The sequence below is a fragment of the Ciconia boyciana genome, chromosome 23 (assembly GCF_034638445.1).
Source record: "Ciconia boyciana chromosome 23, ASM3463844v1, whole genome shotgun sequence".
In the NCBI taxonomy this organism is placed as follows: Eukaryota; Metazoa; Chordata; class Aves; order Ciconiiformes; family Ciconiidae; genus Ciconia; species Ciconia boyciana.
The window spans coordinates 7,572,804-7,597,261 of record NC_132956.1 but is presented as its reverse complement, the minus strand read 5'-3'; the positions used below and the strand labels follow the sequence as shown (position 1 = coordinate 7,597,261).

Here is a 24,458-nt window from a genome sequence, read left to right as displayed (position 1 = left end):
GCACAAAGCACAGCTCTGGGCGTCAGTGCAGGGGCCAGCCCCCAGAGGACACGGGGCAGCTGTGCCCCCACCAGCAATGGCCATGGCCCCCAGAAGGGGGCTGGTGCGGGCAAGGGGGCAGGCAGACGGAGCAGGAACCCTTCAGCAACCCCGCTCCAAGCCCAGCATCGAAGCAGGGCCCTGCAGCAGTCCTGGGACATGATGTGGGGCAGAGGAAGGTCCGGCAGCAGCGATGGCCACAGCCAGAGGTCTCCGAGCTCGTCTTCGCACCCAGGCCAAGAAAATGAGGCACCTGGAGCCATCAGAGTTGGCTCCGGCACCTCTTGGGTGAGCATGACTACGTGGGTGTCCGGTGCTGCCTGGGGGCAGGGACCCCTGTCCTGTGGTCCAAGGCTCAGGCACAGCACCGTGGAGGGTCGGGTGGCAGCAACGGCGAGAAAGCAACGTGACTGCAACCAGACCCCACAACGCAAAATTGTTAATTTATTATTAGGAGGCAAAAAAATTGTACAGTTACAAGAATCATTTCCCAACAGAGGTCAAATCTGAGCCAAAATATTTCTTAAAAAAAAAAGGGGGGGTGGGGGGTGACAACACTTTACAATCCATTAAATTAAAAAAAAAAAAAAAGAAAAAGGAAACCTCTCTTTGTGCAATTCTGCAAAAACGAGAACAGAAGAGAAACCCCCAGCCTCAGTGCCCCAGAGCGGAGGAGGGGAAGGGGCAGTGAGAGGGGCCCTGCAGCCCCCACCCCTGGGCCACCGCCACCCCCTCCCCCAGCCCTGAGCTGGGGACAGGCAGCTGCCTCCCTGCTGTGCCGCTGACCTGACCCCACCATGCACCCACCCTCCCAATGCCAGCGCATCCCCCTCATCCCAGCTAAGTCCCCCCAAACTGGCCTCAAACAACCTGGCCAGGCCCCCAGGCTGCACCTGCAGAGACCCAGCAACTCATCACACAGCACAGATGGGCAAAGCATTCCTGACCCCCCCAAAATCTCCTCTTGCCCTCTCGCACCTGCAGACAACGACCCAACCGTGCCCCTCCCAGCCCCGCCGCCCCCTGCCCCACTGCCCCCATGTCCCCCCCAGCTAGGGCAGCAGAGCTGGGGGCCAGCGTGGGGAGCAGGGCACGTCCTGGAGCACCCCATGGCTCTGGCAGGCAGCACTGCGGGCACACAGGGGCTCTCACAGCCCTGCGCCCCTGGGGAAAGGGGTCTCCATATGTGTCCCCCTCCCCAGCGTCCCTGCGCGATGTCCTCGGCCGGGGCAGAGCCAGCAGCCCCCAGCCAGGGGCAGGCAATGCCTTTTGGCACGTGGGGAGCCAGCGTGGCCATGCCCCGAGAGGCTACACGGGGCCGAGCCACCTCGGGGGCAGCTGGGGCAGGGAGGGGGCAGGAGCTGGCCCCCCGCTCCCCGCGGGGGCTGCTCGCATCGCTGGGCCCCCCTGCCCTGGCACCAGCCCCTCAGATCGCCACCCCAGCGCAGCGGAGCAGCAGGACTGGGCAGCGGGGCGGGATTCAGCCCAGGCAGGGGGGCTGGGGGGGGGGAACATGGGGCAGCGGGACGAGCAGCCCAGGGCAGCGAGGAGGGGTTGGGGCAGTGGCACAGCAGACAGAGGCGATGGTGTGGGGGAGGCTGATCGCAGCATCTTGTGACTAATCCCTGTCATTGCCTCCCCCCCCGAACCCTGCCTATGGGGCTGAAGCCTGGGGAAGGGCAAAGTGGGCATACTCCTGACACCCCCAGGATGCCCCCTGCCTGGGGGTACAGGCAGGACACCCGGGGAAGGGATGAGGGAGCCCCAAGGGACCTGCCCGCAGCCTGGCACAGCCCCATCCCCAAGGGGCTGCCTTCTGCCACCACCCTCATCTTCCTCCCAGCGCTGACCCTCGGCCGGCCTCGGGGACACCACAGCCTTCCTACCACTTGCAGGGCCCAGTTTAGTAACAGCGCTATCGCTTAAATTAAAAAATTAAAATATATATACATATATATATACTGTATACACAGACAACAACAGAACAGTGCCAAAATGGGAGGAAGAGACAGAGAGAGGAGAGGAGGGCAGAGTTGGACAGTTTCTTTACAATAAAAACAAGGGCTCCACCACAATGCGAGCGGAGTCGGGTCCCCTAAAAATACCCATCTAGAGAGAGAGCTGGAGGGACAGAGCAGGAGAGAGAAGGGGCATGGGCTTGTACAATGGCATCTTCCCGATCCAAGCCACAGTCCGCGGGATCTCAGCTTCTCCTAGACTTCGAGTGCTGGATAAGCCACTGTAGGGTGATGTCTGCGAAGGCAAGGGTACACTTACAGCCTCTCCCTCCAGCTGTTCACCCCCTCTTGTACTTGGGAAACAGCCTGGGCACACTGGTCCTGTGGGCATGGGCTGCCCCCCCCCCACTGCACCCCGAGCCCCGCACTGGAGCTGCCCATACTCACCAATGTTATCCTTTTCTTTGCAGGAGATGGAGTAGCAACAAATCTCTCGGTCCTGGATGGCAGAGAGGTTCCTATGGGAGAGGAGCAAGCTCTGGCTGCGACCCCTGGGGCTGCATGTCAGCAGTGATGGGAGACGCCTCTGGGCAGCCTTTTGAAGGGTCCCTTTGGAACCCAGCTCAAAGATGGGGGACACTTTGCAGGGGCAGCGCCTCCCCAGGCTCCCAGGGACCTGCATGCGGGCTGGGCGAGCATACCCGCACACCGTGCCCATGACTGATGGCCAGGCGCAGTCTGCAGGGGCTACGTGATGGGGCAGGAGGGACCCGACCTCAAGGAGAGCCTGGCCATGAAATCACACAGCTTCCCTCCCTAAACCTTGGTTGCACAGCCCTGCAGCGAGACGGGGCAGGGAGGGTTGGGGAGCGGCACAGGGCTGGCAGCACGGGAGCTGCGTAGGTGCCTGCGGGACAGGGGAGATCTCTGGGGGGTGGCTGGGGGGGGGAGCACAGATGCTGCGAGTCAGCGCAGCGTCCCAGTCCCCCAGCTGCAGTGGAGGGGTGGAGGTGGGCAGGAGGCAGCATCGGCTGCGAGGAGGCCACGCGCTGGCTCAGCAAAAGGTGGTGAAATAAGGGAGAGGTACGTGGATGGTGTCACACACCGGAGCAGGATCTGACCTCCAAGCACTGAGGGCTGCCCGCTGCCAGGGACACAGCACCCACACCAGGCAGCGGGGCAGAGCCACGAGAGGGTGATGGGAGCAGCACCCACGCGGGAGCCCAGCTCCACCACCGAGCACTGTGCCGTGCTGTGCCGGGCCCCAACGCCACCGTGTGGCACGGTGGACCCAGCCCTGGCACTGGCGGCCGTGGCTCCCAACTCCTCCCCAACCCCACAAGCGCAGAGACGTCACCTCCGCTGGCCGCTGCCTCAGGACGTCCCCATCTACCCGTCTGCCTGCCCACCCCAGGCACTGCGATCCCACTCCGGCTGGGGAAGGAGTACTGGCAGAGCATGGCAGGGTGACCGTGCCAGTGGGGACACAGCTAGAACAGGGGGGTCACTCTGTGTCACAGCCCCACCGCAGCCGCCCGGGCCACCGGCACACTTACATCTTCTCAATGAGCTCCTTCTCATCCAAGGCACCGGGCAGGTCTCGCTTGTTCCCCAGGACTAGGACCTGCAGGAGGGCAGAGGGGACACCTGAAGCTCCTGGCCACCAGACCAGGTGGGAACCTGCTCCTGCCACCCAGAAGTGGACCCTGCTTGAGATGCAAGACAGCCCTGGCCACTTCACCAGGGTGTGCCATGACAAAGAAAACCCCTTCAGTGGGCAATCAGAAGGCAGAGCACTTCAATTAACAGCCTTAATTAGCCCGTACATAGCATCTCCTGTGTACTCTCTAGTCCCAGTGAGAAGCTGGCCCCACAGCACATCCTCCCTGCAGGGCACCAGCATCTGTCATGCGATGTAGGACGTTCTCCCAGGAGCCTCTTGCTGTCTTTGAGCAAAAAATCAAGTGAAATGGCTAAAACTGATGTTATCAGGAAGGAGTGAGACACAGATGCCGTGCAGAACCTGCTCTCTGCGGGCAGCCAGCCCAAAAAAGCAATGGCTGTTTGCCCCATCCACTGATCTCTCCTTACTTCAAGGCTTTTCACATCCACAAAGGCATCCTCAGACTATGCAAGGAAAATAATCACCCAGCAGGACTCGTTCATCCCTCTGGAGCGTGCCACGCGACTGTCATCTGACAAGGACAGCACTGAAGCTGTGGCCGCCTTCCCAGGGTGAGCCGGGGCCTCTGCAGCAGCACGGTAACGCAGCATCCCCCAATTTAAATTTGGAGACTTGTTCTCAAAAAAGAGCACTCAGAAGGGCTGCAAATGCAGTGTGTTATGTCGGGAGCTTAATTTAGCTGGCAGTGAACGTTTGGGATCTGAGTAAGGTCCTTGATTAGCTCCTTTCAAAGGAAGCGATTTTGGATGCTCCGTAAGCATCCCACCCCGGCACGCGCAGTGTGCCCGGGGCCGCCACCAGAGCCCACCTCCTGCAAATGTCACAGCCCAGCAGCCACTCTCCTAGGAGACGAGACCTTAATGTCCCACCATAAATAAGGTGCAAATTCATGCGAGAGGACAGATCTCACATATCGGGGGTTTTCTTTGGTCTCTTTTAAAGCTCCCTTCCCTGCAGATTGGCCTGGCTCTGGGCTAGAAAGCTTCACTTCCCCAGCTCCCACAGGAGTGCAGCGGGGAAGGGGACCCCGCCAAGGAAGGGGATCTGCCCCCCGAATCTTCTCTGAAAGATGCAAGCCTCTTGCGGCAAACCCTGGCAGCCACCAGCCTGGGGACCAGGAGCAGCTGGGGGGAACCTATCGATGCAACAGCTCACCGGGATGCCCTGGAGCTGCGGCTTGTCAAGCAGGTTGTGCAGTTCATTCTTGGAGGCCTCTATCTTCTCCTGGTCGGCGGCATCCACCATGTACCTGCAAGGGAAAGGACACCCCTGAGCGCAGGCACTGAGGTCCCTGCGCCCTGCTGCTGTGCTGAGGTTTGTGCCACCACCAAACCTTGCTCCCATGGCAGCTGCATCACTCCCACAGTGCGTGGAGGTGATGGATAACAGGATCCTTCCCCCAGGACCCCTCTTCCAAGGAAGGCTGTGGGGCTGAGAGCCTCTCATGTCTCCCAGGGGAGTGGGGTACCTCCCTGTTCCCGTTCCTGCAGGGGCCCACCCCGTTGACAGCAGGGACACAGTGGGTGAGGGGAGTCCAGGCACTGCCTGGGCAGAAGAAGCTGCAAAACACACGTCCCCAAGCGCCCAAGCAAAGCTCGTCTGCACATGGCAGCTCCTTATGGAGACACCCAGAATAGAGGACAACAAGTGGAGAAGACAAGAGGGGCTGATGATGGAGAAAAGCAGAAGACATTGACTCAAGATCCTGGCAGGGAGAAGCAGCTGCTCTTCTTCTTGGGAGCAATCTTGGGCATGGGGCACAGAGCAAAGGGCACGTGAAGCCAGCAGTCAGCAATGCTTGCTCTGAGCAGATGGGGGAGATTTAGGGAAGGATTTAGCTCTTACAGACAGACACCCATCCTGCAAAGGACATAAGTGAAGCCAAAACTGGGGACAGGAACTGATCAAAGCAGCCTTTATTTTAAAGATCAAGAAGCTGGGAGAGAAGTGAGAAACACCATCAAGCTTCATCAGGCCTTGTGGGGTTTATTAAAAATAGGAAAAGAGCCTTTAGCTACTGAAGCGCTGAACACAGGAAAATGTGTATGGCTGTACCGAGAGGGAGAGGGAAAAACACCACCCAGGCACTGCCACGAGCCTTCGGCACGCCGGACGGGGCAGGAGGGCTGAAGGCAAGAGAAAAGGGACACAACACAGCTTGAAGCCAGGAAGGTAGACTGGAGCATGACCTGGATGGCCACAGGTCCTTTTGTTTCTTCTCAACCAGACAGGCCACTTTGGAAAAATTACGGAATTATGGAAGGAGGCAGTAAAAGAAGTGAAAAAAAAGGGATTTTGTCATTTCCAGCAAAGCTCACTGCAATAAAAAGTGTCAAGGACAGGTCCCAACATGGTGACAATCAACAAGGGCAGGACCAGACACTGCTGTCCCAACAAGCAGGACAAGCGGTCCCTCACTCCTCCTCACCTGCCAGACCTACAGTTGGGAAGGGCAGTACAGAAACCCAGCCCTCCAAAATCTCAGGGCATTGTCAATTGTTGAAGATCACGTAAATCTGATTTTCTAATTGGGTTTAAGCAACACCGATGTGGTCTTCTAGGTAAATTCTTGTCCATAGGAGCAGGCAGCCTGCTTCCCATGAGCATCTTGCCAGGCTCATCCCCAGCCTGGACTCCCTGGGACTGTGCTTACTGCAATGTTTGCAAGCAGGGGACATGTGGGGACACTCAGACACTTGCTGACAGTCAGCAGTGGGCGTTGCAGGGAGACTTCTTCTCTCAGCACAAGATTCATCCGGCAGCACATAAACACCATGACCTGGAAACATGCTGCTGGCGGCCGCCCTTAAAACCAGCCTCTTGGAAAGGGCTGAGCCACACCGATGGCCTTTGCTCAGCCCCTGCGACGAACAGGCAGTGCAGGGGAAGCACGGGAGCCAGGAAGGGCAAGATCCGAGGAACAGAGCGGAGCCAAGTGATGCTGGAAAGGAAGGGTCTGCCACAGCTGGCAGGGACCTGGCTGCCCTGTGCTCAAAGCCTGAGGGGGCACCAGTCCCAGGGGGAAGCATCTCAACTCCCAACACGGGCATCTGTCTCTGGCAGCAAAGGCACCGCAGCTCCCCCCGCTCAGCCCTGCCCAGCACCCTTGGCGGGGCTCAGCATCGGCGTGTGGGTGACGGGGCTCTCAGCTTCCAGGGATACTCACACGATGGCACTCACTCCGCGGCAATACCGCTCCCACATACTGCGAAACCGCGGCTGGCCACCGATGTCCCAGAGCTGTGGCAGGGAGAAGGCGGCATTACCCTACCGTCCTGCCCGTTATCCCACCATCCTGCCCATGACCCTTCCCCACACAGCCACCTGGCCAGAGCACCCAGCATGCACCAAACCCACCCCCATCCCCTCCTCTTCGTCTCAAACCTGACTCCCAGCTCGATAAAGAAAGGAGACATCTCAGGAAGGGCAGCTGGAGGGTGTTGAACACCTCCTGCAATGTGCCGCTGCTGGCACGGCATCCCCTGGCCCAAGCTGGGATGCTCTTCCCCATGCCCACCACCCCTCCCGGCCTTTCTCTGATGCATTTGCCATTTGAAAACACTCAGCACGCTCTCAGAAACTTCTGCAGCAGGCAGAAATCCCCAATCAGCTTTTCAAGCCTGTCCCACCGTTATTTCCCAGTCCAACCCAGGGCCCTTGAAAGATCCAGAAGGGGTAGAAACCTCCTCCCCCTTGGCTCCTGAGGCAGAGACCACCACTGCAAGCCATGACCTGTTTTTCCTGGCGCTCAGGAAAGGTGACCACACCCACGAGTTCCCACTAGCAAGCCAGAGGTATAAGAAAACCTCCAGCTTTGCAGCCCGGGCTGGCTCTTATTGCAGAGGTCTGGATCTCCTACATCCCTTCCCACCATCTTCTCTGGTGAGTACCTGCAGAAACCTAACAGGGCAGATCTTCCCAACTGCAGCTGGGGCTGCTGGCATCTTTCAACCTCCAGCAGAAGTCCCACCAGTCTCCCTTCACCCCACCTTTCATCCCAAGAGCCCACTCCGATGATAACATCTGCACCTTACCTTTATGGTAACATTCCCCTTGGTGATCTTCCTCATGTTAAAGCCCACTGTCGGGATCATGTCTTCGTTGAACTGTCCTGACTGCAAGGAACAAGGTGGAACAGTGTTAGGAGGCATGGAAACCCCACCAGCCTGCCCCGAGCAGGGCAGCGAGGCTGACAGCCTGCCCAGAAATAACCCCAAACGGTCTGCCAGCCCTGCGGCGGGTACAGCATGACCCTCCTCCCGGTCCACACCAGGAGCAAAATTAGAGCCAAGGAGATAAAACACCTGCAGGAGGGAAATGCTGTATGGGGTTCAGGGCGCTGCTGCTGTATGGGGTGCAGGGTGCCCTGGGTGCCCCGGTGAAGCCCCCAGCCCCACAGCGAGCTGCCGCCCCCAGCCCCAGACACGCTGCCTTCTCAGTGGGGTGGCGGAGGCTTACCCAACCCAGCCCTTTCCAGGTGGGATTCCCAAGCCCTTTGCGGCAGGAGGCAGAGACCTTCACCCGCTGCAGTGACCTCAGGGCAGCCGTGCCAGGCCCAAACCTCTCCTGCAAACCCCGTTGGCAGCCCCACAAAGACCCAGGGCGCAGGCAGGCAGACGGGCTTCCTGCCCAGGGGCACTACCTCCTGCATCAGCTCCTTTTCGGCCATGAGTCCTGGGGGCTCCAGCATGTTTTCTGCTTCAGATCATTTACGGCCCAGCCCAAACCAGACTGACTTCTGCTTTCCTGCAGGTCTGCTGCCTGCCTGCAGCCTGCCTGCACGGGTCCTCCAGCCCCTGCACCCTGCCCATGCATGACAGCCGGGTGCTCGTGCTGGGTGACAGCAGGGATGCAAAGGGTCCCCTCTCTCCCTCCCCAGGAGCTGCCACCACGTGTCCTCCAGCAGCACAGCTCTGAGCCACATCAGGCAGGAGAAGCATGAAATCGCCGCAGATTTGCAGCATCCCAGTGCCGCTGAGAAACTAGCTTAGTCTTGTCAGAGCAGTGAGCAGGAGTAGTCCCTCTGCTGCCACGGGAAGATGCCGGCTTGCCAGCCCATGTGCCCAGCACCACACTGGAGGGACAGGATGGCGCTGGTCTGTTAAAGCCCACCCCACCTTCCAGTTTGCTGCTCAAATCCCAACGCTGTGAGATGGTCCTGGGCTGAGCAGCACAGAGGGATGCTCTGGGCGGCCCCAGCAGCATCCCTGGGGCAGCCCTTCACCCTCTGCCTCTTGCAGCCTCCTGCCCGGCAGGCAGCCTCGCTGGGACTCAAAACAGGTTTATCTTCTTTGCTTTTTAAATGCGTCCTTGTGGAAGGCCCTGCTGTGAGATGCCGAGGAAGCCGATGGGGAAGAGGGTTTTATAACCAGTATAACAGGGCACTGGGGCTTTTGGCCATCAGTGCCAGAAACCGGCAGGAACCACCAACCGTGGCTGAACTCATCCCAGCAGCTCTTTACTGGCTTAAAATCTTGGTTTTTCTAGGGCTTTTCTGGGTTTTCTTTCAGTTAACACAAACCTCAAAAAGGGAAGGCAATTTATGCCATTTTCTGATAAGCAGAATTTTGTGCCTGGTTGAGCACAACGGCTCCTCCAGACACACCACGTCAGCGAGTCCCCAGGGTTTTCCTGACCTCTTCCAATGGTTCTGCAATACATGCTGCTTCCCTTTTTCATTTCCCTTTTGCGTTCATCAGCAAAGCCCAACAGCCAAGGGGTCTCTGAGCCACGGTGCACTCAGAAACCACACCAGGGACTGGCGGGGAAGTGCGTGAGGTGGGAGGAAGGGAAGCAGACAGGAATCTCTCTACCACCGGCTGACACAGGGGATGTCTCCTGCGGACTAAGATTCGACACACAATTTGGCTTTATGGACCAGGTTTTAAGGAATTATCAGGCTTTGATCAAAAGACGTGGAGAGCAATTGCTGAAGAGCTCTCGGAAGCTGCAGGCACCTCCGTCAGGGATCCTGGACCACATCATGGGAACTGCTGGCTGTGCAAAAGCCAGCTGAGACATGGTTCACGTGTGATAGTAGCTCTCCTTCCAGGAATGGATGGGCTGCAGGAGCCAGGAGTCACCTCCGCTTTCTCTCACAAGAGATGGGAGTGAGCACGTCTCCATGAGCCAAGCACAGCCTTGCTCCCTGCCCCAAATCCTTCCCCCCCACGGCGCCTGCCTCCAGGCTGCCCACAGTCAAAGGGCCAACACAAAACCACTCGTGCTGTCCAAAAAAGGCCGATCTGGGAATGTGACACATTGTGGTCCATGATGGCCTGCACGTGGTCCCTGCTGTCCTGGCTCCCGCGGCAGCATCTTCAATGCACTGCAATGTGCTCAGCTCCTTCTGCATCAGCTGCTCTCTGAAAGCAACTTTGAACAGTAGAAACAAGATGTCCCCTCTTCCCTGTCCAACTGTCCTAGATGCCGACGCCTCCGGCACATCTTCAACTACCTGTAGTGTCCAGCCATCCGCAGCTCTGCTGCCAGGGAGAGTGGAGACCAGCCCAGCTGCAGGCATGCAGGAGGGAAATGCTTCGCTGGACACATCTTTCCCCCAAATTTTGGTTATGCAATGGACACAGCATCTGCACTGACCCCAGAGATCATGCCGAGCCACACCGATCACTTGGGAATGGGATTCCTAAGGGAGGCACAAAAATCCTTGCAGGCAAGATAGATTTTATGGCTACAACGGACAGATCAGGTCTTTGCAGGCTCTAATTCATTGCTCGTTTTGCCAGGGTCCCCTCAGCACCCTGGCCAAACCACCTGCCTTGGTGCCCTGGCTGGAAGACAAATGACCCTTCTGCTCAGACCCACCATTTTCCAGTTGGGTTACTGGGAGAGGCAGCCAGGATCCAGCTTTTGCGGGGGTGAGCGGTGCCCCCAGCTCACTCTGAGTCCCATCATCTGCCACATGCACGTGGACACCACGTCACCTGCCACTTCAACCATTGTCCCCTGCTTGGCCAGCACCAGGGACCTCGGTTCGCTGGCATACACAAAGAAACAACCTCAGCCTCCAGGCCGCATCCACCAGCTCCGGTGAGCAGCATGCAGAGCCGAGGTGGCCAGGCCCTGCTCCTCGCCATGGCCAGGCAGCCGTCACCCTGTCCTAGAACAGGGTGACACTGCTTTGATGCAACCTGCTCTCGATAAATCGCTGCTGGCTGGTTTGCAGCCCCATGTCCCCAGGTGCTCACAAACAAGCCATTCTCCGGGAACCGGAGCGGGCAGCACCGTAAGCCTGGCCCCTGGTCATCTGAAGTCATGTCTCCACCAGAACATGGTCCTCCATGGGGCAGAAGCACAGGCCCAAAGCGCCCTAGGTTGGATGGCTCCCACCAGCGCCTGGACCATTCCCAAAACCACCCAGCCTTGCACTCCTGCAGGTGTCTCCCGCCATGTGGCACAACACCGAGTCCCTACCGAACCCCATCCAAGCTCCAACCTGGAAAGAAATACAGGGAGTTTAATTTCTCACCTGTAACCTGCCCATTCAGCCTCCCCGACTGGCTCTGTGCACAGCGCAGGATGGGAGCGCCTCGTAGCCAGGAGCTTCGCTTGCAAAGCCACTGCTCTTCCAGGAGCTCTTCTCCGAAACAGCTAAAAAAGACCAGCCCCGCTGCACAGGCTCACTCCGGCCCCCCAGCATGTCTCGCATCACCAAGACCAGCCATGGCAGTCCCACAGATGGATGCTTGACTCTGAGTACCCCATTTGGATGGGAAAAAGCCAAATTCAAGCCAAGCCTTTACAACTCCCTTTGACAGCAGGTCTTACAGCTCTTTGGGGCTCTGAGCATCACAGGGCATCTACGGCATGGAGCCCCATGTCCCCCTGCAGAAGGCACTGGAGGGGACAGGGCTGTCCCAGAGCACAGCACAGCCCTCCCAGGGAACCCAGAGACCTGGGAAGGGAAGCTGCCACTTGGAGCCAGGTGGGATGGAGCCACCCCAGGGCTGGCAGCAAGGAGGAAGAGCCACACAGGTCCGAGAATGAGATAATCCCAACTTTTGCCCCAAATCCTCAGGATGCTTTGGTTTCAAAACCTCCGTGCAGAGGGACTGCGCTGAAGGGACCCATGTCAGCCAGATGCCACCGCCGCAGGCAGGCCAGCAGCCTGAGCTGGGCAACCACGGTGCTGTGGGAGAGGGATGGGCACCCCAGTCCCCCTACACGCCAAAGCAGATGGTCTCACCACCAACACCTGCAATTAACATACACGGTCTGGCTCTGCAGCACCCCTCAGCTTGGAAATTCAACATCGCAGGCTTTCAGCATGGTGGAAAACCCACGGGCCCCTCCTGGCTGTGGCCCCAGTGATGGTACCGCAGCTGAAACGGGCTGTGCTGCCCTCCCTGACTCATGGGCCCTATCTCCAGGGCACTCTGTATCTCGAGAGCAAAAATGGGATCTGAGGACAAGCCTGCGGACAGCAGCCAGGCCATATGCCAGCTGACCCTGGAGCCCAGGTGATGCTGGCATGATCAACCCCACCAGTAAACCCACAGGAGCCAGGCAAGACGATGCTCTCCAGGACAGATTCATCCCACTCCCTGCAATGCAGCTAGTGGATCTTTTTTTTAGAGCATGGTATCACTGAAGCTCAGTTTCTTTTATAACAATTAGGTTTCTCAGATAAAAGGGAAAATCCTTGGGCTGCTTTTGCTTCTTCAGCACTGCACCACAGCCTGAAACACCCTGGACGGCGGCGCTGAGGCTGCGCTAACCCAACACCCCATTGAGGCAGAGACACACAGACACATAGGAGATGCTCCCAGCAGCTCCCCAGGGAAGCACAGCGCAGCTCTCGACTCTGAGGTGGAGAAGGCATCTCTGTACAAGAGCTGCAGTTTGCTCCCACCTCCATCCAGACAGACCCTGCAACTGCCTACAAATTTATTAGTGGTTGCTCTCGTTCAGGATGTCCCCGTAATGAGGAAGCATCTGGACGGAGGGACAGAGGTAGTGGCCACACAAAGCACTGGTGGCTCTAGAGTGACCGCTTGCTGCTGGCCCAGGCTTTGGGGTGCTGGACATGTGCAGCCCCCACCAGCATCAGCACTACTTGATGGCAGCACAGAGTTTGTTATAGAAACTCTGGAGAAAAGAACCTCTGAATCCAAGCAAGGCACAGAGAAGGTCCTCTCCTGCGAGCTTGGGGAACGATGCGGGACAGGACCGAAGCAGAGCCGTCTGCACTGCACATCCCAAGCCAACCCTGCAATGCAGGGGCAGCAGGCAACACCTTTGGAGGACTCCAGATCCTTTGGGACAAAGCAAAGGCCGCAGCTTAGCAGCTCTGCCCTTAGCATTGCCCTCTTGAAGGAAACAGAATCGGCCTCTCTGCTATTCAGTGCACGTCTCCAAACATGGTGGACCCACTCAAGCTGGCTACATGGTACCTGCACCCTTGGTTCTGGCTACCCAGCCCAATGGATGGCCCCAGCAATGGAACCCTGAAGACATGGTGTTTAATTCATCCCCAACCTGTAACACCTCCATGCCCCTGCTCTGTCACTGCCAGCATCCATCTGCCTCCTCCCCACGGTCCAACCCAGCTCATACAAACTCAGCACTGGAGCAGCTTGGCCAACTCTTCTTTCTGAGGCTACTCGGTCTCCCTTGGTCTTCTACTGAACTAAAACGCTCAGGTTGTCCCCTCTTCAATCATCGCTCTGGCTTCTCGGAGACCTCTAGCCATTGCCCTGCTCTCAGCCAGACCTTCTCCCTTCCCATTCCTTCCTTTCCCACAGCGCCCCAAACCAGCTGTGACACCCCAGCCAAGGCAGGGGCAGCCAGCAGCAGGGCTAAGGGTGCTCGCACCTTGCAGGATACTTGCAGTCCCTGAGGGCACAGTGCTACCAGCCACTGTGCTGCAGCCCAGCCAGGACACAGGTGGCACCCCGTGAAGATGAAGCCTTTTGCTCTCCTTGCTGGGCTGGGTCTAACCAAGGGGAAGCTGCAGGGAATCTCCTGGATGAGCTAGGCAGAGGTAATTATTAAGTTCTGTGATAAAAAACTCATCTGCACACGCACAAAGGAGCACAGAGAGGCAAGAGGAGGTGGAGACACCCAGAAAAACCCCTGGTCCAGCTACTCCCAGGGCAGGAGAGCCAGAGCAGGTTCCTCTACGCACAGACACAACAGCAGGTGGGGAACCCAAAGTACAGCAGGGGGGAAGCACCTTGGCATTGCACAAGACTTCTTCTGGGATGTCTGTGGGAACAAACATGGGAAAATAGAGGGATAAGGGAATAAAAAGGGTCAACAGGTTGCTGGTTAGTACACTTGTCTGGCCATGCCCTGTGCTCAACCAGCACAGTCTGTCCTGTCTTCTTATCAAACTGCATTTCTAACTATTTCCCTGGGTAAGGACCTCTATCTTCTGCATGCATGTGTGTGTTTGGGGGTCTGAGCACCAGCAACTGGTCTCCAAACCAGGGTTCAGAGGACACTTGTCCCTGGTGCAGCAGCCAGAGTGAGTGCGGATGAGCGTGCAGCCACTGCTGAGCAGGTGGAGTGGCCATGGAGCCAGAGGGTGGGCATCCCCAGGGGCGAGACTGTGGGAGAAGGTGGCTGCTGGAGGGACTAGGAGGTCCAGGACAACTGCCAGAGCAACCGTGGGGTCTGAGGGTCAACTCAGAGATCTGTGTGTGTGTTATAGCTGGGGAACGCCACGTCCACGGCAGGCAGAGCTGGCGGCCACCAGTAAAACTGAATTTCAGTGAAACACTTACTTTCTCCAAGGCTGTAAAGACAAGACCAAAGTAAATATTTTAGCAGTGCGCATAGAAACCAACTCTTCCACCTGCTGAAGCTGTTGCTCCAGAGAAGTAGAGTTAACTAGGAGAGACAATCTGCATAATGGCAATAATTAAAAAGCAGGTGTAATGAAGCCCGGAGCTAGACCAATGTTGACACATGCTCCACTTTTAGAGGAAATGAGGACTGCATTTGTTTTTTCCATTGAAAAAAAAAAAACAGAACAAGAAAAATGGAGAACCAGCAGTGGGTGCAGGCTGTCGAAACAGAGGAGAAAGCTGGGGACAAGGACAAACCTCTCATGAGGCTGTAGCTGGTGGACTTTTGCTACCAGGACAGAAAATACAGGAGGTTGCTCCTTGGCCACCCATCCATGGCTCCAACCTGCACAGCCATTGGCTTCCAATGCATGTGTTGCTCGTCCCTCTAAGGCAGTGAGCACCCACCACCAGATCCATCAGACACAGGCACCAAGTTTTGAGCTCATACTTGGATGGACTCTGCCCATTCCCACCAGGCCCTCAGGCACTGGCTCCTCTCTCAGACCTCTGCAAAGCACACAAGGACATAGAGTCCCACCACATCTTCTCAAGATGCACCCGGATTCACCGCAGAGGTAAAGGCTGATCACTGAAGAGGTAAAAAAGTGGTGATACATCCATACGGGACCTCTCAGGTGAGGGGCACCAAAGCAGAGACCAGCAGTTGCTATAAGGACCAGGCAGAGAAATAAAGCCCCCGCTGAGCTCGCCACAGCCTGGCAGTCCCTGGTTCTTCAAAGCTGGATCAATCTCCAAGGCTGCCCTGCTTTGAAAGACCAGAGATCTCCAACCCAGGCTGCTTGAGGCTCATGCTACCCTTTAACTTCACAGTCTTACTGATGTTTACATTCTTCTGGGGCTGCCTTTTAACTCTGCGCTCTTTAATTAAAAAAAAAAATAATAATTACAACACTCCTTAACTAGCAGGTCTTTGCTACGTCCAGACCTCAGGTTACGCTGGGGGGGGATTCAAGGACTACGCTTGGGTTTTTCAGGATGTGCCAGTGCTCTTGCCTGGTGGACAGCACCCACACCGTAGGACACGTGTGGTTGGGCAGACAGTTCCATGCCCGGCTCAACCCCGGCACCTGCCCACGCCTGTGCCCAGGAAGGCCCCAGCTGGGGGCACACCAGTCCCAAAACCCATCACGTGGGTGCAGCGTGATGCCAGCACACATCAGCCCCAGGATGGGACAGTCACTCTTCTCAGCTGTGCCAGCAACAGCCCTGGCAAGGACACTCCAGCGAGCCGTAAGCATGGGTGTCCCCTGCACCAGGGACAAGTGTCCTCTGAACCCTGGTTTGGAAACCAGTTGCTGGTGCTCAGACCCCCAAACACACACATGCATGCAGAAGACAGAGGTCCTTACCCAGGGAAACAGTTAGAAATGCAGTTTGATAAGAAGACAGGACAGACTGTGCTGGTTGAGCACAGGGCATGGCCAGACAAATGTACTGACCAGCAACCTGTTGACAAGCAACAAACCCTTTTTATTCCCTTATCCCTCTATTTTCCCATATTTGCTCCCATAAGCATCCCAGAAGTCTTGTGCAATGCCAAGGTGCTTCCCCCCTGCCGTACTTTGGGTTGCCCACCATGCCTCTGAGCCGGGGCAGGAATGGCTCAGAGGCATGCCATGATGGTGGGGGTTAAGGCAGACTGAGCACAGCACGGAGTATCCCACCAGGCTCGGTCCCTCTCCCAGCATCCCCAGAGCCCCTCACGGTGCACAGCAGGTCCTGCAAACCCCTGTCCCAAGCTGGGCAGCAACGCAGCCACAGCTCTTCTGGCAAAACCCAGAGTGCAGGCAAGACCCCGCTGCCCCCAATACACAGGGACGACGCTTGGAGCAAGCCAAGTGGCTTTACCCACGTGGGCTGCACGGAGCATCTCTGGATTGAACAGCACCACAGCAAGATGGGGGCTGGTGCTGAGGATGCCGGGCTGGGTACATCCAGCCCTAGTGCGTACATCCAGCCCCAGGCCGGATCCTGGAGCACCCGAGGGGGCCAGCTGATGGCTCTGCAACACACTGCTCTTCAGGGCAAGCAGATGGGCTTGTTTGGGATTTCTTGCCAAGCGGAAGGGAGATGGTGCCATTGCTCGCCTGGATGACCCTGGTCAAGCCCTTCAGACCTGCTTACGTTTCTGCTCTGGACAATGCAACTCACACTCAGGCATCACTTGTCTGTATCGGGACCAGTGTCCGTATTGCGACCAGATGTTACTGTTTAACATCTTCACCAATGACACAGACAGTGGGATTGAGTGCACTCTCAGCACATTTGCAGACAACACCAAGCTGAGTGGTGCAGCTGACACGCCTGAGGGACGGGATGTCATCCAGAGGGACCTGGACAAGCTGGAGAAGTGGGCCCATGTGAACCTCATGAAGCTCAACAAGGCCAAGTGCAAGGTCCTACACATGGGTCGGGGCAACTCCCAGTATCAATACAGGCTGGGGGATGAAGGGATTGAGGGCAGCCCTGCGGAAAAGGACTTGGGGGTACTCATGGGTGAAAAACTGGACATGAGCCGATCACGTGTGCTCACAGCCCAGAAAGCCAACCATCTCCTGGGCTGCATCACAAGCAGCGTGGCCAGCAGGTCGAGGGAAGTGGTTCTGCCCCTCTACTCTGGTGAGACCCCCCCTGCAGTACTGCATCCAGCTCTGGAGTCCACAGCACAGGAAAGACATGGACCTGTTGGAGCGGGTCCAGAGGAGGGCCACAAAAATGATCAGAGGAATGGAACACCTCTCCTGTGATGGAAGGCTGAGAGAGTTGGGGTTGTTCAGCCTGGAGAGGAGAAGGCTCTGGGGAGACCTTACTGTGGCCTTTCAATACTTATAAGGAGCTTATAAGAAAGATGGGGACAGACTTCTTAGTAGGGTCTGTAGCAATAGGACAAAGCATAATAGTTTTAAACTAAAAGAGGGTAGATTCAGACTAGATCTAAGGAAGAAATGTTTTACACTGAGGGTGGTGAAACACTGGCACAGGTTGCCCAGAGAAGTAGTAGATGCCCCATCCCTGGAAACATTCAAGGTCAGGTTGGACAGGGCTCTGGTCTAGTTGTAGATGTCCCTGCTCGTTGCAGGTGGGTTGGACTAGATGACCCTTAAAGGTTCCTTGCAACCCAAACCACTCTATGATTCTATAATCCTGGAAAAAACCCACTGTCTATTTTCTCTTGGCTCATGCTGACAGAGCTTGCAGCAGCAAGGCAAGACCTTGGCCCAGCCAGCTCCTTCTCCTCGACCAGAAACATGGAGAAACCCCCCCAAACAACCTACCGCCTTCTGCATTATGAAGCTCAGGTGCAACAGAAGCAGCTGTCGAGGGCCCAGACTCTGCATCTGGAGGCAGAACGACCACCCAGCGCAAGGACCCACATCCCCCTCCCACCCCATCCTGGCCCTGCCAGACCCCACACAAGGGGCGTATCCAGAGTTACTGGGAGAGGCAGGTGCCAGGGAAAATGCATCAGAACAAGATCTCCTTGCTTCTCTCTCAGCATCTCCACCAGCATCTCTCTTCTCTACCTCCCCAGAAATCCTTGGAGACCTTGCAGGACCTGGAAATGCCGACTCCCCTCCCAGGTTCGGGCACCCAAACACATCCTGTAGGGATGGGTCAGCTGGCCAGTGGAGGGGGATGGTGGCTCCCCAGGGATGGGTGGGAGCAGGCGCTGAGCTCCGCGGTCCTTGAGCCGCTGTCGGGATGTGCCTCCACCAGTTGCGCAGTCGGAGAGCTGGCCAGCTGCCACAGCATCCATCATCCTACCTGATGCCACGTATGAGGCTGACGTGGTTTCCTCTTGCAGCACTAATTGGAAACACTTTCTGAGCGGGGCTCAAGCGTGGGATGCTGCCCCAGGCCCCCCCTACCATGCAGGTCCAACACGCCGACACCCAGTCGCTGCGGCTCCGCTCCCTTGGAAGGCTCTCTAGCGCAGGTGGAAGATGTGCAATGTTAAACCAAAAGCAGCAAAACATCCTCTTTTTCTAAACACGTCCTGCACTGAGGGGTTTTGAGCCCCAGCACCCATTGAGGGGCTCCTGACGCCCTCAAGTCTCACCCTCGTCACCCCCAGACTGGGGAAAAGGCAGCTAAAAGCCCACTGGCTTCAGGTTAAAACCAAGACCAGATGCGCTTTACAGCCTTTCACCCCTCCTTGCAGGCAGGACTTCAAGCTTCAGCTCCTGACAGCCAGGGAAAGAAAAAATGAGCCCTGAAAAATAAAAACCCCAACCAGGCGACCCAGGAGGAGTGATCCCCCCATCGTGGCTGCCTTCAGCAAAGCCTTTGCCTGGCATAGCCACAGCTCTGGGCTGCTGTAGGAAACTACCCAATCTTCCAGACAACCGGATTCCATTTTTCAGCCAGGTGCAGCTAAAAATCCTGGAAGACAAGGATTTGGAGCTGCTGGAGACAAGGATTTGGAGCTGCTGGAGCTGCTGGAGACAAGCTGGAGCTGCTTCAGGGGGCTTTGCTGGAAGACAAGGATTTGTCTTCCAGCAAAGCCCCCTGAAGCAGCTCCAGCCCCAGCACCCGCATTGCTCTGCAGGCTCGGGGAGCATCACCTGCACCCGCAGAGATTTCTTGGGAGATCTCTCCAACACCACCAAAATCCAATACTTTTCAGTTCAGGTTCTTCCCCTCCCCAAGGCCCAAATCACAGCTATTTCCCCTTCTAACACTCCCGTTACATCATGTTAAAGCCAGACGGCTCAAATGCTTCTCATGCAGTTCCTGTTGAGTTAGGATTTTCTGTGTGTCATGTTGTTATTTAGCTGTCCCCCACAAGTCCTTATTTACAGGACGTTTTCTCGAAGGTCAGTGCTTCTTTTTTGTGTGCATCTGCCACAAAATCTGAACTTTCCAAATAACTTCACAGAGGCAAAACTGCAGCAGAGACTGGGCTCCTTGCTCAGGACCCAGAGCCTGATTGCTCTGCAAGGGTGTTAAGCACCCCACCACAGAAGTACCACCTCCCGATGCACCAGCAGACCATGAAGCCAGCTTCAGCCCACGCACAGAGAGCTTCCCTCGAGAGCTGCTGTAATTCCTGGATGTCACTCTTCCCTACACCAGCAATACTGGCTAAGTGGGAAGAGTCTCGGTGCACGGGTCTTGCAGGCAGGGTCTTGCACACAGCAAAATTGCCAGGTATGAAGCGTTTACTTGCAGAAGCAGGAACCCCACTGAAGCCCACGCTGAGCCCCATCTGCTGCGGACACGGCTGGGAGAGGAGGAGGCACGTGGGGAAAGGGGTGGCACAAGAGCTGTTGCAAGAGGATGAGGACATCCCCAGTGATTTCCAGCCCTGCAGTGGCAAAACAGCCCAGCAGGTTTGGGATAAAGCTCCATCACCCTTTAAAGCTTATCCGGTTATTTTAAAAGGTGCCAAATTACTTTTCCATTTTTAATGCAGCCTGTGTTGTTATTAAGAGGCTAGCAGCGCATGGTGGGTCCAGAGCAGGACTAGCCCACGTGTGGCACCCGGACACGGGACTGCAAAAAAGGGCCATTAAACATGCAAACAATGGGGACGAAGTCACCCCAAAAAGGATTGGTGCTCATGGTCACTGTCCCAGAGCCACAAAGGTCCCTGTCCCCCAAGGCTGGCGTGGGTCTGCTGGGAGAACCAGCACGAGGACTGAGCACCAAGTGGTGACTGCAGGCAAAATGGCTTGAGAGCAGGAGCGCCGTCATCTCCGGGGTGAAAAGCATTTTAGGGTGTCCTCCCTCTGCCCCCCGGCACTTCAGGAAGGACGTTTTTGTCCCTGCAGCACCCGGCACTGAGGGAAACCCTCCCAGGGAGCACAGCTGCAGTGCAACGAAGCCTCCAAATTAGCTGCAAAATCACCTTTGACAGCCCACCAGCTTCCAGTGCCCCGAGCAAGCAGAAATAACTCACTCTGCTTTGGAGCCGAGGCACCAAGCGAAGCAACGTGCACGGTCAAGGGGGGCCACAGGGGAACCGGGACAGCCGGAGGATCCGCATCTACCTCCCTCCATGAAACCCCTGGGAGTGACAGCCCAAACCTGCCCCTTCGGGATCCGCTCGGAAGCAGCTCCTGCCTCGCAGCATCGCATCTGGAGAGGGTGAGAATAACCCAAAAAGCAAGAGGGGAGACTCCACCGAGCATCCCCATGGGTGAAACCACACCCTGGGCGGTGGGATCCAGGGCCCCCAGCTCCCGCTCCACCGCTGGATCCAGGGACCCCGTGGACGAGGCAGCGCAGCCAGGGAGAGGCCAGGGTTGAAGGGTCCCCGGGGCGGGTTTCGGTGCCCTGTTCGGGTGCAAAGCTTGTGCCGCTGCAGCAGCACCCTGGCGCCCATGGAACGCCGCTGCCGGTGGGCGCTGGCCGAGGAAGGGACTGAGGTCGGCAGGCAAATAACCTCCTACACCAGCCACCGAGCAAAAAACCCTCGTGGCACCGAGCCCGGCAGGGTCGTCACGAGGCCCCACCTGCGCGTCCCTCAGCGGCGGCAGGGCCCGGTGATGACAAAGCGCCTGCTGCGAAGGGGACGAGGGCAGGAGCTTCCCCCCGGCTCCCAGGGCCGAGGCACCCGCAATCCTGGGCAGCAGCAGCCGCCCAGGGGGACCCGGCCACTGCCCCGAAACCGGCAGCTGCCCAGCGGCGGAGCCCCGGCCGGGAAGGGCAGGCGGGGGCCGGGATCCTGCCCGGGCCCTGCTCCGGCTGCGGCCCCCGAGCCGTCGCGCTCGGCAGCGGGGCCGCGGGGAGCAAACGCTGGGGTTTGCCCGGGCCCTCCCGGTGCTGCCGGGCCTGCACCCCGCACCGCGCCCCCCAGCCTGCACCCCGCGCCCCCCACTCCCCAAATGCATTTCCGGGCTGGGGTGCAACCGGGCGGAGCAATTCTGGGGAGCAACCGGGGGCGTGCAAGAGGGGGGTGCAAGATGGGTGCAATGGGGGGGGTGCAAGACTTGGGAGCCACGAGGCGGGGTGCGATGCGGGCGCAACGGGGGGGGCGGGGGGGGGGGCACGGCGCACGGATGCAACCCAGCGGGCGGGCGCACAGCCCAGCCCCCCGCGGCGGCAGCGCTGGGCCCGGGGCCGCGCTCGGGCCGTGCCGGGCGCTGCCCGGAGGGGGGTGGGGTGGGGGAGGGGCAGCCGGCGCTCACCGCGATCACGTTGACGAAGGTGGTCTTGCCCGAGTACTGCAGCCCCACCAGGGTCAGCTCCATCTCCTCCTTCCAGAACAGCGCCCGGAACCAGTCCAGCAGCTTGTTGAAGAGCGCCAGCATGGTGCCGGCCGGGCCGAGCAGGGCCGAGCCGAGAGGGCCGAGCCGGGGCGGGGCGGGGCCGAGCCGAGCCGAGCCGAGCGGGGCCAGCCGGGGCGGGGCCGAGCAGAGCCGAGCCGGGCCGAGCGGGTCCGGGCCGAGCCGATCGAGGCCGAGCCGGGCCGAGCCGCCGCCGCCGCCCCGGTATTGTCCGCGCGCCGCGCGCCCTCCTGCCGCACCGCCGCGCGCCGCCCCGCGCGCGCCGGGTGGGGCCTGCGCGCCGCCCGCTGCCGCCGCCGCTGCCGCCCCCTGGCGGATGGGAGGACCCGCCGCACCCGGCACGGTTCCTCCGCTACGGCCCGGCCCGGCCCGGCCTGACACCCTGCACCCCTGCACCTTGCACCCCCAGCACCCAGCACTTCCGCACCCCGGCGCCCCTGCATCCAGCAACCCCAGCACCCTGCCCACCCCTACGCCCTGCACCCCCTGCACCCCTGGCATCCATGCATGCTGCGCCCCCAGCACCCACTGCACCCAGCACCCCTGTTCCCCCTCCACCCCGCATGCTGACACCCAGCACCGCTATACACCTTGCACCCAGCACCCCTGCACCCCAGGACGCCTGCACCTTGCACCCCCTGCACTGATCACCCCCTACACCCTGCACCCCTGCACCTTCAGTACCCCGGGACTTCTGCAACCCCAGCACCACTGCACCCTGGACTCCTGCACCATGCACCCCTGGACCCCTCTGTCCTGCAAGCCCCCACCCAGCACCCCCAACACCTCCTGCACACCCGGCATGCCTGCACACCCTGCACTCCCAGTACCCCTGCAGCCTGCACCCAAACCATCCCTGCACCCGGCACCCCAGCGCACCCGGCACCCAACGCTCCCAGCACCTCTGCACCCTGCACCCAGCGCCACCCCTGCACCCAGCAGCCCTTGCACCTTCCTGAGTCCTGCGCCTTCTGCACCCAGCGCCCCCCACCCCCCCATCACCCCCTGTGCCCTTTAGCACCCAGTGACCCCTGCACCTGGCAACGTGCACCGGCAGCACGTGTCTGGCACCCTGCACTGGCTGGCTTGTATCCTGCACCCTAGGACAGAGCCTCTGCAGCAGCCGGCACCTGCCCCCTCCAACCATGCCAGCCGGGCAGACCCCCAGTCCTGCACCCTTACGTGTCTCCTCCCCTGGACCCCAGCTCCCCCATGCACCCGGGGGTCCCACAGGGCTCCCTGGCACCCGCAGCAGGGCTGGGCCAGCCTGTGGGGCTGCTCCCCTGCCCTCCAGACCCCCTGCAGCCCACTCCACGGTCCCCCTGTTATCACCTGCCTGAGATATGGCCACGGCAGGAAAAAAGTGCCTGGCCAGGGGCCAAGGCAGCTTGGGTGGCGCAGCAGGAGCCACTCCTCTGCCACAGGTGCCCCTTCCTTGGGGCTGGTGACAGCAGCTGTGCAGAAGTGCTGGACACTCCCAAAGGACGATGTGACAGCGTGACACCAGCACTGGCAAGGGTGACAGCTCCTGAAACTCGGCGGACACTAATAGGTGAGGTGAGGGTGACCTGGAGGTCCAGCCCGGTGGGTGGTGCACCGTGGTGCGAGGGGACTTCATGGGCACGAAGGGGACCTCATGCACCTGCTGTTTTCTTTTCAGTCATGGGACAGTCACTGGTTTTGTGGATTTGGAGGCTGGGCTTTGACCCAGCACTTTGGCCTTGGGCCTCAGTTTCCCCAGGTAATGGGCGGCACATGCTTTCATATTTTGACCCAGTGCTTTGATTTCCCAAGACAAGACCTCTGCAGAGCCGGGAGCGCAGAGCAATATCACAAGAACTGATGAGCAATTTGCAACATGCAGAACAAGACACAATCCAAAGGCACGACTTTCTCAAGGGATGTTTCTATAAGATGTTTATACAACCAGCCTTTAGAGATCAGGTTGGGCCTTGCAGCCTTGAAACCCCCTCATTTTTACCCAGCTAAGCTCTGTTGGGTTGCAAGGGGATGCTAAGCTGCTCCTGTGCTCTAGGTACTTGTGTTGGCCATGCTTTTGCTCTGCTTTGCCATTCCACATCAATGCTGAGTGCTCAGGGCGGTCCGCTGCTGGCCACACTGGCCAGCTGTGCAATGCCAGCAAGGCTGGGTTACATCCAGGCTGGATTCGAGCCAGTCCTAAAGCGAGAGCTGACACACTGGGGCATTTGCAATTCCCCTACACCGGGGTGAAGAGGCAGGACCTTTATTGCAGCAGTTGTTGGGGAGAGCCCACGTGCAGAGGAGGTTGCTCATGCTCCCATGAGAGACGAGGATGCTGAAGTCATTGCTGGGGCTACCTGGCTGCTTGAGACAAACGTGTATGCACAGAAAATAGAGAAACTGAGCTGTGGTTGGATCTGCCTCACAGTGGGTACCTTGGAGCCCGTGATAATTAATGGTGGGAAAGAGTTTCCATCATGTGCTGTAAGTCACTGGGAAGCTGCCTTTGTTTTTGGAGACAGAAACCATTTTGTTTTCAGAGATGCTGCAGCCTGCTGAAGATCCCCGGTGCTCTTGAAGGGAGGCCTAAGGAAGCAGGAATATTGTTGCTTTCTGTAATTACTCCATTGTAGCTCCTCAAAACAGTGAAAAATTCATCATCCCCTAATTCTTGTGTGTAATTTCTGCCTGAAGATGTTTTTTTTAAACAGATTCCAGCCCAGGGAAT

The 24,458-nt window shown here is 58.3% G+C and overlaps 1 protein-coding gene across 2 annotated transcripts; it reads right to left on the bottom strand.

Moving 5' to 3' along the window:
• Positions 1 to 462: 462 nt before the first annotated feature.
• ARL8A (ARF like GTPase 8A) lies at positions 463 to 22,022 on the bottom strand. 2 transcript variants are annotated; one of them, XM_072844599.1, is made up of 7 exons: positions 21,650 to 22,018; positions 7,716 to 7,796; positions 6,848 to 6,921; positions 4,837 to 4,930; positions 3,554 to 3,621; positions 2,445 to 2,515; positions 463 to 2,292 (listed from the first exon to the last, which is right to left on the bottom strand). In XM_072844599.1, exons 1-7 carry the CDS (start codon positions 21,770 to 21,772, stop codon positions 2,243 to 2,245), a joined length of 561 nt encoding a protein of 186 aa, XP_072700700.1. In that variant the 5' UTR covers positions 21,773 to 22,018; the 3' UTR covers positions 463 to 2,242. The 2 variants fall into 2 exon arrangements, with proteins under 2 accessions (XP_072700700.1, XP_072700701.1); XM_072844600.1 differs by lacking the exons at positions 463 to 2,292; positions 3,554 to 3,621 and having other exon boundaries at positions 2,450 to 2,515; positions 21,650 to 22,022.
• Positions 22,023 to 24,458: the final 2,436 nt, after the last annotated feature.